We start from the raw sequence: 17707 nt of genomic DNA, 5'->3' as shown, positions 1-17707 counted from the left end.
AGAGTGCTGAGGTTGTTATTAATTTTAAAATGTCCAATGGTTTGTCCACTTATAGATTCAACCACTGGTATATATTTTATTTATGAGGCTATTGTTGATCTACTTCAATCTTACCTACAGTTGTACATATAAAAAGAAGAAGGTAATATTAGTGACTGTTGGTTGCAATTCATTTTATTTTTTATTTTTTATTTTAATTCATTTTAAATGACTTGGAGGGAAGCACATTTGGCTTCAGATGTTTTGATTCATTCATATTGTCAGTTTCTTTCTTGGTGAATGTTTTTGTAGTTCTGTTTTCACATAGATCATCCTATGTCTAGATTTAACCTTGTATCTGGCCGCGGTATTTTTGCTGCTGCCTGTTTAACTAATTGAGTTTTGTTTTTTTTAATCTCAACAAGACTTCCTGGTTAAACACACATAGGCGTCCACATTTCGATGGATACATGCCCTGCAGTAAATCGCTGAAGTCCATACCTTTGTTCTCCTACTGAGTTTCTAGTAAAGGAAAAAAAAAGAACCACAACATATTAATTCACCTTTTTGGTTTGCTAGTTGCGGGTTTCTGACCTCTGATGAAATAATATCTTTGTTTCTTTAGTCTAATGGATTGATAATGAGAGTAATCAAATAAAATTCAGTGCTTGTTTTCCAGTGGATAGTGCAAAACTTTTTTTTGTAACTCGCCAAAGAAAGGAAGCTAATCTCAGTCTTACTGGATGATGAAGATGGCGTCACGCTTTCCTGTCTTTTGCACCCCAACTGCACCATTTGGGGAAGACAGCTGTGTTGCCACGGTAATAAACTGCTTTCCAGGATTCTATGACAGCAGTTTTACCGCTGAGCTCCTGAAAATCCTGCTAATTTCACAGAGCTGAGGGTCAGTCCGGCCGCGGCCCGAAAAACGCCGTTCACGATACGCATTCCATCTGTGCCCGGAGTAATTTCATCATCTGTGTTCTGCCATGGCTTTTTGTTTCACAGGTTAGCGGTGATTTTTCACAGTCATCCATCCCGGCCCTCTCGCCGTGTGATGTTCTCTCCTTTAAAGTCCTTTTCTGAAATAAAAAACGTGACTTGTTTTCATGGTGCATTGTCGTGCTGGTGCCAGTATTAACGCAAGGTCTCTGTTTCATAAGAGAAATGTTTGCTTTATGAAATGGAGACAGATTATTACAAACAACCAAGCTGCATTAATTGATCTCCTGCTGCTGGAGGGCAGAACGTGGAGCGTACAGAATCTGCAGAGCAAACTGAAAATAATCTTGTATCTCGCTGAACTACTCCACACACATCCCTCCTACTGTCCTTATCAAAGTAGGATGCCCAATGTACTATGAAATCATAGCCTGAATGAAGGTAAAGAGAGTTCCTGGAGTATAGTGATTGGGAAATTTGTGCTGAAAAGTGCAGAAAAAATATATATTTTACACTTATTTTATGCAGGCAGTGTGTTCTCTCTAAGGTGCATGATGTTTGAGGTGCAGAACTTATGCCTGTTACGCACATAGACTGTATAAAGTATTATATGCAGCCAATGCTTGCACACTGCAGCTTCTTGTCAGGAAAGGGGCATTGAGTTTTAGTGTCCATGAGAGAGAAGAGTAGATGAGATTGAGACGAAAGTTAGAGAGCTGGAACAACGTACGTATTAAGAGAACCCGATAACGTGTTTCATAATTGCTCCCCATTCCTTCTAATACAGGTTTCTGTCTGGTGAAATGCACTGGAAAAAAAGTATTTTTTTGCGGTTTTGTGATTCCTGATATCTGCACGTGAACAGCTGGTAAACTATTTACACAACCGCTACTTAAAGACGTTATAATTTCTTGTTTTTCATTGGACCTAGCAACCTAAATCAGCGTGAGACTAACTCTGCATTGTGATGCATGTGTGTTGAATCATCACCCGAGTATTTTTGGACCAGCAGATGCCATTCGACCTGCAGCTCACACTGTGTCCTCTGCACCAAAATGGCCTCAGAGTGTAGCTTTGCTAAAAAAAACAACAACAACAAGCTCGCAAGCAGAACTTTTGTTCCTAATTATTAAATACTGCAATGTCACAAAGGTGGGAGGCATGCAAGAGGCACAGTGGTTATCTTAAGGCACCTCCAGGTAAATAAGGTTTTAAAGTGTCTTCTGATGTTTGCATGTCTAATGCGACTAGTTCTCATTGCAGTCGCAACCCGCATTGTGGTTTTGCAGAATGATTGATGCGCTGACAGAACGATTCCAGCAGTATTAATCATCCTGTAACTATGTACGTGATGACAGATGTGCTCTGCAGTTTAAATTCTAACTAAGAGAGGGAGGGGAAAGAAAGGGGAAGGGAAGAGTTCATTTGACTGAAAATGTGTCTTGCAACCAGTCTGCCCCACTTTCAACCCTTTTGTGTGGTGGAGTGACCCCCACCTACAGAGCTCCTCACTCCCTTGGACCCCCCCCCCCCCACCCCCACCCCCGTCCCCCCCACATCCCTGGCCTTTGGGCTGAGTGGGCTGTCTGAGAGTCCGGAGAGGCTCCACGCTGGGCGTTTGATGGAGCGCAGAAGGGTGTGTGAGGTGCACTGACCCATTCACATTGCTCCCCATGCACTCGTGCTCCAGAATAGGCTGACTTATCGCATGTAATACACAGTGCTGCGCAAATCAGGAGTGGCAGCTATAGGCCTACTAGAGAGGGGAGACGTGGCTCGTGGGGGCTGCTCTTCCCACCCAGTATGACTTTAAGAGGGGACAGGTGTGGGGTGGAGAAGCCCATTTGGCTCTTGTTGTTGTTGTTGTTTTGGCCTTCTCCAACCCTGCTTTAGCACCGCCGTGTTTTTGCTCTTGTTTACGTCCTCTTCAACCATTTGGAGCGAAACCTCTCGTGCTCCGAGGGCTTTGTGCGAGGCTCGTACATACGCGCTTGTAAATATTTCTATCACAATGGAGATGTTTATGATCTGTGTAGGTGCCGGGGTAGACTGGTAATCCGTCTAACAGCTTAGTAAAGCCTCTTAACTTGTTGCACGCATAAATCTTTTCACCAGTGGAATGTGTCCCTATTGTCGTTTTCTTCTGTACGTTTGCGTGTGTGTGTGTGTGAGCGCGCTGGATTAGTGTGAAGTTGCAAAGTTGTGGCGGTGCCTGGAGGTGTGAGCTCTAATCACCTCTAATCACCTGACGTGTGATGGCCTGATCCCCGTTGTAGCCCGGCAAGCGGCTGCGTTTTCACCCCTTTCACACACACACACACACACACACACACACACCGGCTCACATGAGCAACTGAATGGGATTCGGCCCACATCTCAACTTTAATACCCGACTCTTGGTTACAGATTAATGCCTGGCCCTTGCCATTCATACAGCACCTGTGCCTGCAGCTTCGCTTACACACACGTTATGTCGAGACGCGGTTGCCGGGAGGTTGGTCCCTTTTGCTGTGTTGATTACTGTGGGAGACTTTTATTTTGAAAGGGCTGTTGTGTAGTTGTTAAGGAGGCCGATGGCTTATTGCAAAGACACTACTACAGTAAATGTCTGCACCAAAACTCTAGAGTAACATGACAGGGAGTTCTTGGAATATGAATACAACAGCTTAGCATTTGCAGCACCTTCTCTTTTAATTGTCTTTGTTGTCAAGAGTTTAACAGGATTAATGTCTGTACTTCTTCTGCATGGACACAGACTCGCATGAAACTCAAGAGCAGCATTGCTGAGCCGGGCTGGATAGCCTGCAATGGCCCGTTCACACTAACAACAAACACAAGTCTGGGTTCTTGCTTCGGTTCATCAAACACCTCTGAGCTCCTATTTTCTTCTGCCTTGCAGGATTTGACACCGGCTGGTTTTTACCCTTGTATATGTACGTGTCCTCTGTGAGTTTATAGTGCTCGGGTTCTTATTGTAGTTTCCGTGTCCCTCTTGGCATGCTGTGTGATTGCATGCCTGTGGCAGCAGTTCATAATGCTTTCACCGCTGCCTTTCACACCTCATTCATGTACACATCCGCGGCCCCGGTTCACCCCCTCGTCTCCTTCTCCGCTCTCCTTTCCGTGCATGAGTGATGTGAGAATTTCCAGCGCTGGTGTGCGCGGCCGAGGCGGAGGGCATGTGTGGATATACTCAGCTGTTCTCCTCTGCGGTGGAGCGGCCGTAGAAAGGGCTGGACAAATAGCACAGTGTGAGAGAGCAACCAAGTAACACCCTCCTCCTCCTTCTCCTCCTCCTCCTCCTCCTCCTCCTCCTCCTCCCCCCTTCTTTTGTCCCCCTCTTCTTTCTCCATGTCTGTCTCTCCCAGGCTGTCAGTGTGGAGTAGTGCTGGAGGCTGCGAGGCGACTGTGAGCTGTGGGAAGTTCCTGAGAGTGCACAGAGGCAGAGTGGCAGCCGCTCACAGAGAAACACTTGTGCGCAGAGAGAGGACTGACCCTCTTTCACGGAAGGATACAGGACGCACTCTCGCACCTCCGGCTTGTTGCGCGGGGTGCGATCGTTGTGGCAGCGCCTCGGGGATTAGAAGGAAGTTGGTGCTGGCATGATGGTGGCGGCGTGCCTGCCCCAGGAGTGGGCCTGGCAGGCTGTTCTTCTGGTGACTGGACTAGCATCTCTGAGCTGCGGGTCTGACGGTGAGTACTGCGTTTCTTTTGATGCTTCCTCTGTCCTGTTATCGCCGTGTCGCCGCAAGAGTCACATTAAAGCCGTGTTTTCTTTTTATATTTCTGCTTTGAGATGGGAGGCCGGCCCTGGTTGAATCAGAAACTTGTTTTCACACGTTTTTATTGACAGTATCACGAGCTGACAGGTCGATGGAGCTCGCTCGTGAGGTTATCCGTCTATTTTTTACCCCGTGGTATTTATGATGAGCGCAAGCTATTATGATCTCCACGGGGGCCTACCATGAGAACGGGTGCGCATTTATCTGTCCCTTCCCACCCCCCTCCTTCTCTCCCTCCCTCCCTTCGTCCAGAACCCCCGTTCATGTTTTGAATTGTTTGAAGATGGACAGCCAGTTGTCTTTTGCGAAGAATGCCAACAGTGTCACGGTGCCCCGTAAGGTTGTGACAAGCTGGCAGGGTCGACGAGCTCCCACCCTTTAAGAAGATGACACTTGTGCATTTGTTCTGGTCTGATGAAAGAAAGGAGAGAAAGATAGTCAGTCGATAGAACTATGTTTTGGGGACTTCCTGTTTTTGATGTAGACATTTTAAAACATTAATTAATCTGTGAGAAACTCTAATTGTGCATAAATTCAATGCTTTTGTGATCTCAAAATTTCTCAAATTAGTCACTTGGCTTGAAATTTATCTGCAACTATTTTTATAATTGATTGATTTCTTTGGTTTTCATGATACTGAACTGAACTCATTTGGCAATGGGACATTATTCTCTATGTGAGGATATAATCTTGGCCTTTTCTAAAAATTGCATTTCCAGTTTTCTGACATTTTATACGTCCAATAATCAATGAAAACTTTACACCACACATGAACCTGTTGTGGAAACGATATTTAGCTGCAGTTATTCTTTTAATGGCTCACACTCAGTAAAAACACATCGGTGTCAAGCTGTTAAACCAGATACCGCGTGCACACACACACTCACACTAACACAGTGTTTATAAATGCTGCGATAAAGGGGTGGTCTGGAAATGTTCAGCGTGTGGCTCTTAGCCGTGACTAGGTTTTCCTTAAATGTCACTTCTGGTGTCTTGCTAAACATTAGAGTTAATTTGTCATATGTGGCGGTGTGTTTCTTATTTTCCCAACACATCACAAACCTTTCAACCTATAAGACTGAACTTTTAACAGCATATTCACAGAATTGTGATTGATGTATTTGAGGATTTTAGAAATTCGGCTGCAGGGAGATTAGTCGTCAATGTGAATTTTAATAACTAATGTGCGTACAGTTAACTTAACATTAAGGCACACTTTAAATTAAATCATGCTACAAAGCCATTCTGTGCTGAAAATGTGTCAAAACTGAAGACCAGCTGTAAAATCCCATGCTGACTGCAGAACTGAATGTAACTTTCACGGTTGGTCATGAAATACCTCAGCTGCTGATGAATGCTCCTTTAGAGAGTTTCCTTTGCTTTTCTCTGCACAGACTGAGCTAAGAGAAACTCGGTGAGTTTGAAACGAGCCACACAAGATATCAAGCATGTGGGAAGATGGAGTGGAATTCAGATTAAAAAAACCAAAAAAAAAACCTCTGGAGTGTAACATCTTAGCGCAGCTGCATTATTAGACAATAGAAGACAAAGGTTCTGCTTATTCCTGGCAGTGCAGTCTGACAAATATTAAATAAAAGTGAAGCCCTGAGCTGACATATTTCATGCTTTTTCTGCAGTGTTGGCCTTCCTCTCTTTCAGTCTTTTGCACCGATACGTCAGCCGCCGGCTACCTTCTCTCCTTCCTCTGTGATCTGATCTTTTAAAGGTCACCCAAATGAGTTCAACACGTGGGAGGTTGTCCGTAAATCTGAGCGGCACGGCCAATTTGCCACCTGTTTCTGTAAGCTGGAGAGGTTCACGGAAAATAGATGAGTCCTAGCCCCGTTTGGCCGGTGGCACTGCCGTGGAAATATGAAGAATCTGGTGCTGGTGTGGGATAATGATGTTACAGTCATTATATTGTTTTATATGATATTGTTTTTGACTTATTTCTTCTAGTTTAATGCTGGATCTTTCGTGTTCTTTTGTAACTGAGTAACTATCAAACCATAACAACTTTGGATTCCACTGCTACAAGGACAAACCCACTGTGGTCCATCACTTACAGCACTGATATACACTTCAAATCGACAAAACTAGACCATTAAACTAGACCACCACACAGTTGTGCTAGCCTGATCAATAAACAGGACTCAGTGAGGAGTTGCTTTACAAGTAGAATTTGTAGTTTTCATTCATTAGTTTTTATTATTATTATTATTATTGTTCACAGCAATCTTCAAATACCTGAAAATGTCAGCGTGTCTCTGTAGGAGCACTCAAAGGGGTATTGGTTTTGTCGTTATCAACAAGTGTTTCTTTTCCGTGGCTCCACTTTATGAGAAAAAAGAATAATCATGAAGTTCAGAAGGAGCTGTTCTGCTCTATTTGTGCTGCAAATGAACTGCACGTGATTGAATTCATAAAATATATTCACAAAATCTGTTGGTTTGAAAGGGAAAAACATTTCCTCTACATGTTGCAAGATGGCACTGAACATTTTATGCAGCACTGATGCGCCCTTTGGAAGGCATGTTTGGAGTGTTGTGGAGGAAGGTCAGAGTGTAGTGTGGCGTGGCGGTCCAGAGGTACAAAACAGCAGCAGTTGGTCCTCAGCAGGACCGGGCTCCTTCAGCCTTCTGTGCGCCGCTTCCTGTCAGGATGTGGATACGGTTCCCCCACACAGAATTTGATCCCCAGGCAGATGTGCTGCTCCAGTGGTCAGGCCTGGGAGGAAAAGCTGTATGCGAATGTTTATGTTAGCATTATATCTGCTCATGTGTGCCATGTTAATATACACCGATCAGGCATAACGTTATGACCACCGTCTTAATATAGTGTAGGTCTCCCTTGTGTCTAAAAAGCAGTTGTGACTCATCAGAGAATGGACATGGGGCTTCTGAGGGTGTCCTGTGATGTCTGGCACCAGAATGTTGTTAGTGGGGGCCTTTGGGTCCTATGGGTTGAGGGGATGGGCCTCTGTGGATAATCCCACAAATACTTGATCAGTTCGGGATCTAGTGAATTTGATGGCCAGGTCAACACCTTGTGCTGTTCTTCGTGTTTTTGTTTTTTTTGTTGTTCCTAAACCATTTTTGTGTGTGTGCATGTGTCAGGCTGCATCCTGCTGGGGATGGCTGCTGCCATCAAGGGGTGTCATTGCTATGGGCTGGGGGTGCCTGGTCAGGTCTAGGTGGGTGGCACTTGTCTAAGTAACATCCACATGAATGCCAGGTCCAAAGGTTTCCCAGCAGAACATTGAATTGTCACAAAAAAGTCAATGTTATTCACTTCTCCTGTTGGGAGTTTTAATGTTTTGGCTGATATTGATAATGATCGGTGTATCAACCTTGTGAGATTTGGAAACTTGGGACTATTTTCTGGCAGGGACTACTAATCATCCTTGCGTTCTGAACCAATAAAATGGAAGCTTTTGAATAATAACATTTCCTAGTGCATTATTTAAAAGTTAACAAATTTGGAAAATGTGCTCACCCAATTTCTTGCAGGTGGTTAGATGGATATAAAACCTCATAACAGTTTGCTTACAGGCACCTAGTGTGTTAATTAATGAGCTGTAGAGGTGGTAGCAGGTGGATACTGTGACCTTTGGACACATTCCAGCTGTATTATTTCCCCATGTTTCCAATCTCAGTGTTAATCTAAGTTAGCTGGCCGTGCCTTCATATTTAGCAGACAGGCATGAGAGTGACATTTATCTCCTCCTAACCTTAACTCTTGGCACAAAAGCAAATTAGTTTTACAATCCAGGCCTTTCATCCGTTAAAGTTACAGCAAATATATTTCTAAGTCGTGAGGAACCTTGAACAACTTTGAGCCGAAAAACAGAACCCTGCTGGTTTTTTGGCAGAGGTGATACTGTGGGGTAAAGTGACATATTGTGGTGGCGCTATGGTCGTAGCCTCTCAGCATGGCTGTAATGAAGCCTGGCGTTTCTCAGTGGCTTGTGGCTTTTTCCAGTAAGTCCAGACCACATGGACGGATAGACGAGCAGCGAGATGCGTCGATGGGAATTGCGGGTGGACAATATTAAAAAATATGAGATGGGATCGAGGTGGTGTGTTGAGACGAGTGCGACATGTGGTGTCTGCAACTCCTGTGTTGCCAGCATCTCCACCTGTTTTCTGTCTGTCCATCTAGTGTGTGAGTTAGTGTGAATGCTAGTGTGTTCTTTGTGGCCGTGTTGCAGTCAAACACTTTTTTTAAACCAGTTTTTTTTTAAACCAGTTTTTCACTTGTATTATACTGAAGTACAGATTAAGGAAGAAGGGGTGACTTGAAAGTGTAGATATGTAAATTGTCCTGCAGTTTTGTACATAGCTGACCCTTTGTTATCACAGGAAATTTATATTTTAAATAAAATAATGTGCGTCTTACCCATAATGGTTAAGATCTTTTTTAAATTTATTAGTAAGTCCCTGTTATTCCACGTGAGTCTGTCTCTGTTGCTGGCATCCACTGTGTTTAAGTCCGTCAGTTTGTCTGTGTACACGCCTGTCTGTGTTTGAGTATTTTGTTGTGGACATAGCATCTCTTTGCCGTAGTCACACCCTCGTGCAACATTTTTTCTGTGCAACCAGTGCGAACCTCCGACGGTGAAACTATTTTTTTTTTTTACCGAGGTTTGCATGCGGGGAAGGTATCCCTCCATAAATTTGTTGTGGCATTTTCTGCTCGGGGCCATGGGAGCCTCATAGTGATCATGTCACTTCTACTTCACAGAGGCAGCCTGGTCACGGGCGGTAAACAGAAAACAGGTTGCTAGAAGCTCCGCGTTTGAAACAGATGACTTGACGTGGGCGTAGCGGCAGGGTGGGAGGAGATGGCGTGGAATGCGCTCCTCGGACACGTTCTCGTGCGTGCGCGTACAATATGTGCACATGTGTGAGTGTCTCATGTGGCAGAGGCCTTTGAAGCCTGCAGGAGGCTAAGAGGAATGAGGGTGCAACGGTCGAGTGGAGGAGGATGTATGGCCCCTTTGCAGGTTGGTTGTGACCTCCTGGGGGTCAGAGTGCACACTGGAGACACTGGGGAAGATGTCTCCTTTGAGGAGGTGATTTATTATGACCACCTGGAGTAACTTATCTACTCCTTCTCTCATGTCTTCCTCTCTGCCTATGACTAACAGGGAACAGTCTGTGTGAGCGTCACAGCTCAACGCTTAAATGCCTGTAGTGTTGTGATGTCTGCTCTTGTTAATTGTTCATACAAAGATTTATTCTGGACATAAAACCCCCTGATTACATTTCTATCTAATCTCATCCCAGGCAACAAGAGTATTTTCTTCCTGGATTGATTTCCAGTTATTTTATTTTGAGTGACCGCCATTGTCTGTCTGATGTCGGAACGTATTTCAATCTATCGTGTAATAAGGCAGCTATTGAGTCGGTGACAGTATGTCAAGCCGGTTCCGACTCAGTGAAATCAATTTTTTTTTTTTCAAATTATCACAGCAATAATAGACCCAACATTTATGAGACATAATTTTTTTTTGCTCCAAGTCTTTTTATTAATATTTACACATGAAGAGATATACAAAGTACATGAATTCCAGAAGTGAATGATAAGAGATTGTACATGGCATGGATAAGACAACAATCACCCCCCCACCCCCCATCCCTGCAACAAGAGTACTGTACCTTAGTAAAACAATGTAGTAAACAGATCTTTAGAGAAAAATAAATAGGTAAATAAAATTATATTAAAAAGGGGGAAAGTAAATAAATTTAAAGAGAGAGAGAGAAGCAGGGGAAAAAAAAAAAAAAAAAAAAAAAAAAAAAAAAAAAAATTAAGGGCTTACTTGTCTAATTTCTCTATATAGACTAAAAATGGTTTCCAGATAGCGTAGAATTTTTGAATACATCCTTTGGTAGAATAACGGATCTTCTCCAGTGACAGATGGTGCAGAAGATCATTGATCCACATTTTAAAGGTTGGGGGAAATTTCTCCTTCCACCTGATTAGTATTAGTCGCCTAGCAATTAAAGATGCAAAGGCTATCATATTCTGTGCCTGGCGGTTCAGATGAATGCCTTGAGGCATTATTCCAAATATGGCTATAATGGCAGACGGTTCAAGAGAGATTTGTAAAACATCCGAAAAAGTTTTAAAAATTGACTGCCAGAAATTATCTAGTTTCGAACAGAACCAAAACATGTGTGAAAGGGAGGCTGGCGCCTGTATACACCGGTCACAAGTGGGGTCAACAGTAGGTATGATATTTGATAGTTTTACTTTTGACCAATGAAGGCGATGTATTACTTTGAACTGAATAACTGTATGACGTAGGCAAATTGAAGAGGAGTGTATCCTATCCAAGGCTTTTTCGAAAGTTTCCTCTGAAAGTTCAAGCCCCAAATCAGCCTCCCATTTTGTTTTTAATAATGTCAGAGGCTCCAAATTATATGAATTTAGTAAGGAGTATATATTTCCAATGTTTCTTCTGGCATTTGGATCAAGCATCAGAATGTAATTTAGAAGAGTACTAGGAGGCTGTGATGGGAACCGAGGGAATGATGCTGCTACGAAACTACGTAATTGTAAAAATCTGAAAAAATTTGAGTTTGGGATGTCAAATTTAAACTTTAATTGGTCAAAAGATGCAAAAGTATTATTAATAAATAGATCTTCTATTGTAGCAACTCCTCTATTAGTCCATTCATGGAATGCACCGTCTGTGGTTGACGGTATGAACTGGTGATTTCTAGTTATAGGAGCGCAAGTTGGCAGGTCTCTGAGCGAGAAACTTCGTCTAAATTGTGTTAATATTCTAAAAGAGTGTTTCACGATCGGATTTAAGGTGAATTTAGATATGGGATCTGAAGGAGGAAGTTTCGAGCATAGAAGCGAATGTAAGGAAGTATGGGAGCAGGAGGAGTTTTCCATTTGCAACCAATCGGGAATGGTGTCAACGGATGGAGAATCTTTCCAGAATAGCATAGATCTGATATTAGCGGCCCAGTAGTAATATTGGAAATTAGGGAGAGATAGTCCTCCTTGTTTACGATGCCGTTGTAAAATCTGTTTCCTTATTCGGGGGTTTTTCTTGTTCCATATAAATCCAGACACTAATTTATCCACTGAGATGAAAAAGGATTTAGATAGATATATGGGAATACACTGAAAGATATACAGGAACTTAGGTAAAATGTTCATTTTTATTATATTAATTCTCCCCCCCAATGACAGGGGAAGTAAACTCCAACGTTCCAGATCATGTTTAAGATTAGTCAGTAGGGATGAAAAATTAAATTTGAACATGTCTTTAAAGGCATGTGTAACCCAGATTCCTAGATATTTGAATTTTTGTTGACTGACTGTAAGTGGGAATGAACTGAAGTTAATTTGCTTAGCTGCTGTGTTCACTGGGATAATTTCTGATTTCTGTAAGTTAATCTTGTATCCTGATATTTTGCTGAATTCTTCAAGCAGAGAAAGTGTAATTGGCAGACTGGTTAAAGGATGAGACAAGTATAGAAGCATATCATCGGCATACAATGAGACTTTATTCTCTAAGTCATATCTCCGTATTCCTTTTATGTTGTCTTCACCACGTAGCGCCAAAGCCAGAGGTTCGATTGCGATCGCAAATAGAAGTGGTGACAGGGGGCACCCCTGTCGGGTACCACGATGGAGAGGGAAGTAAGAGGAGAGGTTGTTATTTGTTCGGACAGCTGCTAGTGGAGAAGAATATAAAATCCTGATCCATGAAACGAATTTTTCACCAAATCCGAATTGTTCAAGGGTGTAAAAAAGATAATCCCACTCCACCCGATCAAATGCCTTTTCAGCGTCAAGTGATATTAAGATTTCTGGAACGTTGGGTGGAGTGGGACCATAAAGAACATTAAGTAGGCGTCTAATGTTAAAAAAGGAGTGACGTCCTTTAATAAAGCCAGTTTGGTCATCGGCTATGATTGAGGGCAATAATGTTTCCAGGCGGCAGGCCAACATTTTGGAGAGAATCTTACTGTCTACATTTAAAAGGGAGATAGGACGATATGAGCCACAATCTAAGGGATTTTTATCTTTTTTAGGAATGAGAGAGATGGTCGCTTGACGCATAGTTGGAGGGAGAGAACCAGCGGTGTATGATTCTTCAAATACAGACAATAGGATAGGAGACAGTTCGTTACAGAATTTTTTGAAGAATTCGCTTGGGAATCCGTCGGGTCCAGGAGATTTTCCAGTTTGCATGGAGTTAATCGCATTTATAAGCTCCTCTACAGAAAAAGGCTTGTCTAGATCTGATGCAGTTTCATTGTTAATTGTGGGGATATTTATTTTCCTGAAGAATGAGTTAAAGAGGGCATGGTCACCGAGAGATTCACTATCATACAGCTTAGAATAGAATTTATGAAAACATGAATTAATCTCAGAATGATCTAAGTGTTTAATGCCAGAATCATCATTTATTTCGGCTATAGTCCTATCTACAGTCTTCTGGTGTAGTTGATGTGCGAGAATTTTCCCCATCTTTTCACCGCATTCGTATGTTTTACTTTGTAATTTGTTCATTAAATTTTCAATATGTCTCGTGGATAGCAGATTGAATTCTGTTTGAAGAGTCAATCGCGTTTTGAATAGATCGTCAGAGGGCGTGGTAGCAAGTATTGTATCTAATTTGAGAATATCGTTTGTTAACTGTTCAAGTCTCATATTATGATGTTTCCTTTGTTGTGCGCTATAAGATATTATTTGCCCCCTCAGGTAGGCTTTCATGGACTCCCACACTGTTGAGGAAGACATTCCTGGCGTCTGATTATGTTCGAGAAAGAGGGTTATTTCAGAAGAGATGAATTTGATGAAGTCTTCATTTGAAAGTAATAGAGTGTTGAAGCGCCAGGGATGATAGTTAGCTTGGGAGATTGGTAGACATAACGTCATCAGCAAGGGGGCATGATCTGAAATAATTATTGCTTGATAATCACACTTTTTAACTAGCGAAAGCATGCTTTTGTCTAAAAAAAAATAATCTATACGTGAGTATGTTTTGTGAACTGGGGAAAAGAAGGAGTAACTTCTAGCTGTAGGATTTTGAAAGCGCCACGCATCCACTATGCCGTTTGTATCAAGAAAAAGTTGCAGTTGAGTTGCTGTATTGGATTTAGGCACTGTCCTAGCTGAGCTGCGATCCAGAGTAGGTGATAATGTGCAGTTCATATCTCCTCCAATGATAAGACGGTGTGTATTCATGTTGGGGATATGGGTGAAAAAATTTGTTAAAAAAGAGCTGTCATCCCAATGTGGTGCATATACGTTAGCCAAAATAACTGGTGTATTGTACAATCTGCCCACCACAATTATGTAGCGCCCTGAGGAGTCTGATTCAACTTTTGACATAACAAATGGGATGTTTTTATTAATCAGGATGGCCACGCCTCTGGATTTGGAATGAAAGTTAGAATGATACGATTGCCCGATCCATCCTCCTCTGAGTCGGGAATGATCAAAGGTTCGGAGGTGTGTCTCCTGGAGAAAAGCAATTCCCACATTTAGTTTTTTCAAATGGGTCAATACTTTCCTGCGTTTAGTGGGGTGGTTCAGAGATTTCACATTCCAGCTTATAAAGGTTACGTCACAATTGGTTATCTTGTTAATTATAGACATATTTGAAAATGGAAAAGTGGTAATGGAGTATAAAGTCTGCCTGTATTTATACTTCGAGAATCGTGTGAAGGATCCCTAAAGAGACAAGTAACAATAAAAATGAGCCGAAGGAGAAAGAAAAAAGAGGAAAAGAGATTAATTATAAACCCAGGTACAGTTACTTCCCAACCCTCACCTGAAAGAACAAGGTGGCTCCCAAACCCCTCGCAGTAATAACAACACATTGAAGTGTTTGTGGGAGGATATACTAGCTCTGAAGGAACAGGCTCTGCTTTACTGTAAAGCTTAGTTTCGTATGAGGTAAGCAGAAAATGCTTCAAATACAACCACAACATATATTGCTTTGTCAAACTGTTGCATAGAAATGAAAATAGAAAAATGAAAACAGCTCAGTTTTCATATCTTATGTGCTCACTTCTTCATGCAAAACAGACTGGAACTATTTGGTTACGTAAACTGCCAATTTGTATTTACACAACAAAATGGATAACACCAACCTTATTCGTATTAAACAGTCGCATTCATTCTGAATCATGGTCAGTTTTTGGAGGGTCCCAACAGGATCTTGGTTCTCACATAAGCCATAGCTTCCCCGGCGTCTTGAAACTGCTTCTCGATTCCGTCGTGTGTAACCCGGAGTCGCGCTGGGTAGAGGAGGCCGTATTTAACCCCCTCTCGTCCACGAAGTAGTCGTCTCACCTCGGTGAAGGTAGATCTGGCCTGGACGACACTTGGAGGGTAGTCCGGGAAGATGGAGATGTCGGTCCCATTGAGACGGAGCGGTCCGGACTCCCTGGCACGACGGAGGATGTCAGCACAGTCCTGGTAGTAGTGGACTTTTGCTATGATAACCCGGGGTTTGTCTTGGTTTCTCGACTGTAGACCTCTGTGGGACCGGTCGATCAGGACATCTTTATCCATTTTCAGCACTTGTTTTAGCAGCTTGGAGACGGCTGTAGGTGTGCTGGAGCCTGAGGTTTCTGGGACATTTAATATTCGGATATTGGACCGCCTCATCCGTCCCTCCATGTCCAGACATTTCTCCCGTAGTGTCCCGACTTCCGTCTCGAGTTTCCCCACTTTTGCCAACAGAGTAGTCACATCATCGGAGCATGAGGAGAGTCCCTGTTCCATGTGCGCCACGGTTGTTTTCATCGTCTCCACGTCGGAGCGGATAGCCGCGGTGTTGGTGGCTAGCTCCGCTTTTACTGCCTGTAGTTCAGATTTAATGTTCTCAAAATCTTCGGCCAGAGCGGTCTTGAGTTCCGACCTGAGCAACAGTACTAAGTCCGTTTTCAGGTCCGAGAGGATTTGTGCTTTCAGGTCCGCGGCATCCATCCGGTCGTCGGTTACCGGCGTGTTAGCAACAGATGGTAAATCACTCGAGCCCGAGGCTTTATGCTCAGTTGTGCTAGCTCTTCTGGCGAACTCGAATTTACGCAGATTGTAGGCCATACGCACTATGGCGTCGTATCGGAGGTAATATATTGAGGTAGAAATAGTTTAGGACTTGGTCTAGTGGTTTTATTTTGGAGTGGGGTGCCTCAAAAATAAGTTTTTAATCGAAATTCAGCAGAGCATGTTGCCTGTGCGTCCTACTCCATCGCCTGCTCGCTAGCGCCCCCCCTATGAGACATAATTTGAAAAAAAAAAGGCTTTTATATGGCACAGCTGCACACTTTATAGATTTGCCAATGTGGTGTACTGCAAGGCATTCACTTGGATCCTCTATGAGATGTTTTAACAAACTTTGAAGACTCAATTTAAAAGCATCTTGTTACATTGTACCTTGTACATTACTGATCCAACAGCTGTTAGAACACTAATAAAATCACTAAAGGAAATACTTTTTGTTGCTATAGTGTGTTGCGTCCTTGTCCATTGACGGTTCATGATACCTTGTGACATACACTAAAAATGAAGCTCTTGAAAACCAATTTTTGAACTTCATCTACGGGAGTCCCAATGAAAAATACCCTCACAGAGAAAAATACTTCCAGTAGTCACTGAGAATAAACCATTTGCATCAATGAAAATGTACAGAATAACAGAGTAAGAGCTGAACAAAAAAAAAAAAAACAAAGGACATGTTATTTCCCATGTGTCATTAATACCATCACGGGAATGATACACAGCTCACAAGCATGCTTCTTCTATCACCATGAAAAACACGAGGGAGGACGAGTCACAAAACAAACTGATAGTGTTCAGCTGCAGCCTTGGAAAATGAGAGGAGAGGAGAGACGCGGTCATAGGGGCAGCAGATGAACTGCCGTCCCTAATTCAGACATATTTGGAAAAGGCAGGAATCCGGCGGGGAAGCGCCCCGAGCTGCAGTGCCACTGATGATGGCGATGAGCTGTGACTGAAGGCTCTCCAGCTGGAACGCTCGCTTCACCGTGCTCGCGCTCCAGTTTGCTCAGAGGATGTTTGTGTGTAGCAGTGTGTCGGTGTTGAGGAGCAGCCTGTGGAATGTGTGGGGGTGCGGATCGGGTTTCGGGGTGACCTTGAGTGGGCCACGTCGCTGACACAGCAAGTTTGTGTGTGTGCACAGTATGTGTGTATACATGTATGAAAGACAATGGGCACATATAGTGTATTTCCATTTTATATAACCATATTATTGGTTTTAAACTAATTTAGTTTGACAATTTCATATTTTAACATTTTTTCTTTCCGATGTTCTCTTTTTTGTAATAAAGATGTCCTCAGCCTTGGGACCCCTGCTGTGTTTGCATCTTTTAACCTCTTTAATAGTCTGTTGAACGTACGGTGACTCCGTAGTAAACCACACATGACTCACAGGACAAAGACCTTCGTGTTAAACATGGCGATACATGAGAATCAAACAGGTTCATTATTCCCAGAGCTTGTTGTAGAGATAACATACTTCTCACATGGCTGTGATAACTTGCTTAGAGAGTAAATAAAGCGCCGCTGTACTGGATGCATCTCCTTTTGTACTTCCTGTTGCGGTGGGTGGGGTGTCAAGGTACAAAGTGCACCTTATAAAGAGAGAATGATCAAATGAAGTGCGTCTTTGCATGCATTTGTTTTGTAAGCATTTAAGCATCCTTCAAAGCTAGAAGAAGATGGTATCTTGGAGGTTAAACGCTGCTTTTTGATGTAAACTAAGCCGGTACACTGTGTAGCTTGGAAGTTCAGCTCTTGATCATACGCACTGCCTCATTTCCCGACAGTATAAACGTTTAAATAAAACCCCTGATTTGGAATGAATGTACCAAATTCGTGGAACGTTCCCGTCTTGTGTTTTTGCACACTTGCAGAACGGAACGAGCCAAACTAACGCTACTGGCGAGGGAGGATCTCAACACCTCCGCAAACTTCCCCTCCGACAGAAACAACAACACAGA

The 17707-nt window shown here is 42.9% G+C and overlaps 1 protein-coding gene across 1 annotated transcript in view; it reads left to right on the top strand.

Moving 5' to 3' along the window:
- Positions 1-17707, top strand: part of bmpr1bb (bone morphogenetic protein receptor, type IBb) — a 59701-nt gene that overhangs the window by 34286 nt on the left and 7708 nt on the right. Inside the window, exon 3 of the mRNA XM_084571654.1 lies at positions 4290-4614. Coding sequence (XP_084427780.1) covers positions 4524-4614 — 91 coding nt within the window. The 5' untranslated portion in view covers positions 4290-4523. The remainder of the gene's footprint in view (positions 1-4289; positions 4615-17707) is intronic.

This window comes from Chelon labrosus (assembly GCF_963514085.1).
Source record: "Chelon labrosus genome assembly, chromosome: 22".
NCBI lineage: Eukaryota > Metazoa > Chordata > Actinopteri > Mugiliformes > Mugilidae > Chelon > Chelon labrosus.
The sequence above is the reverse complement of the archived record's forward strand: the minus strand, read 5'-3'. Positions and strand labels throughout refer to the sequence as shown.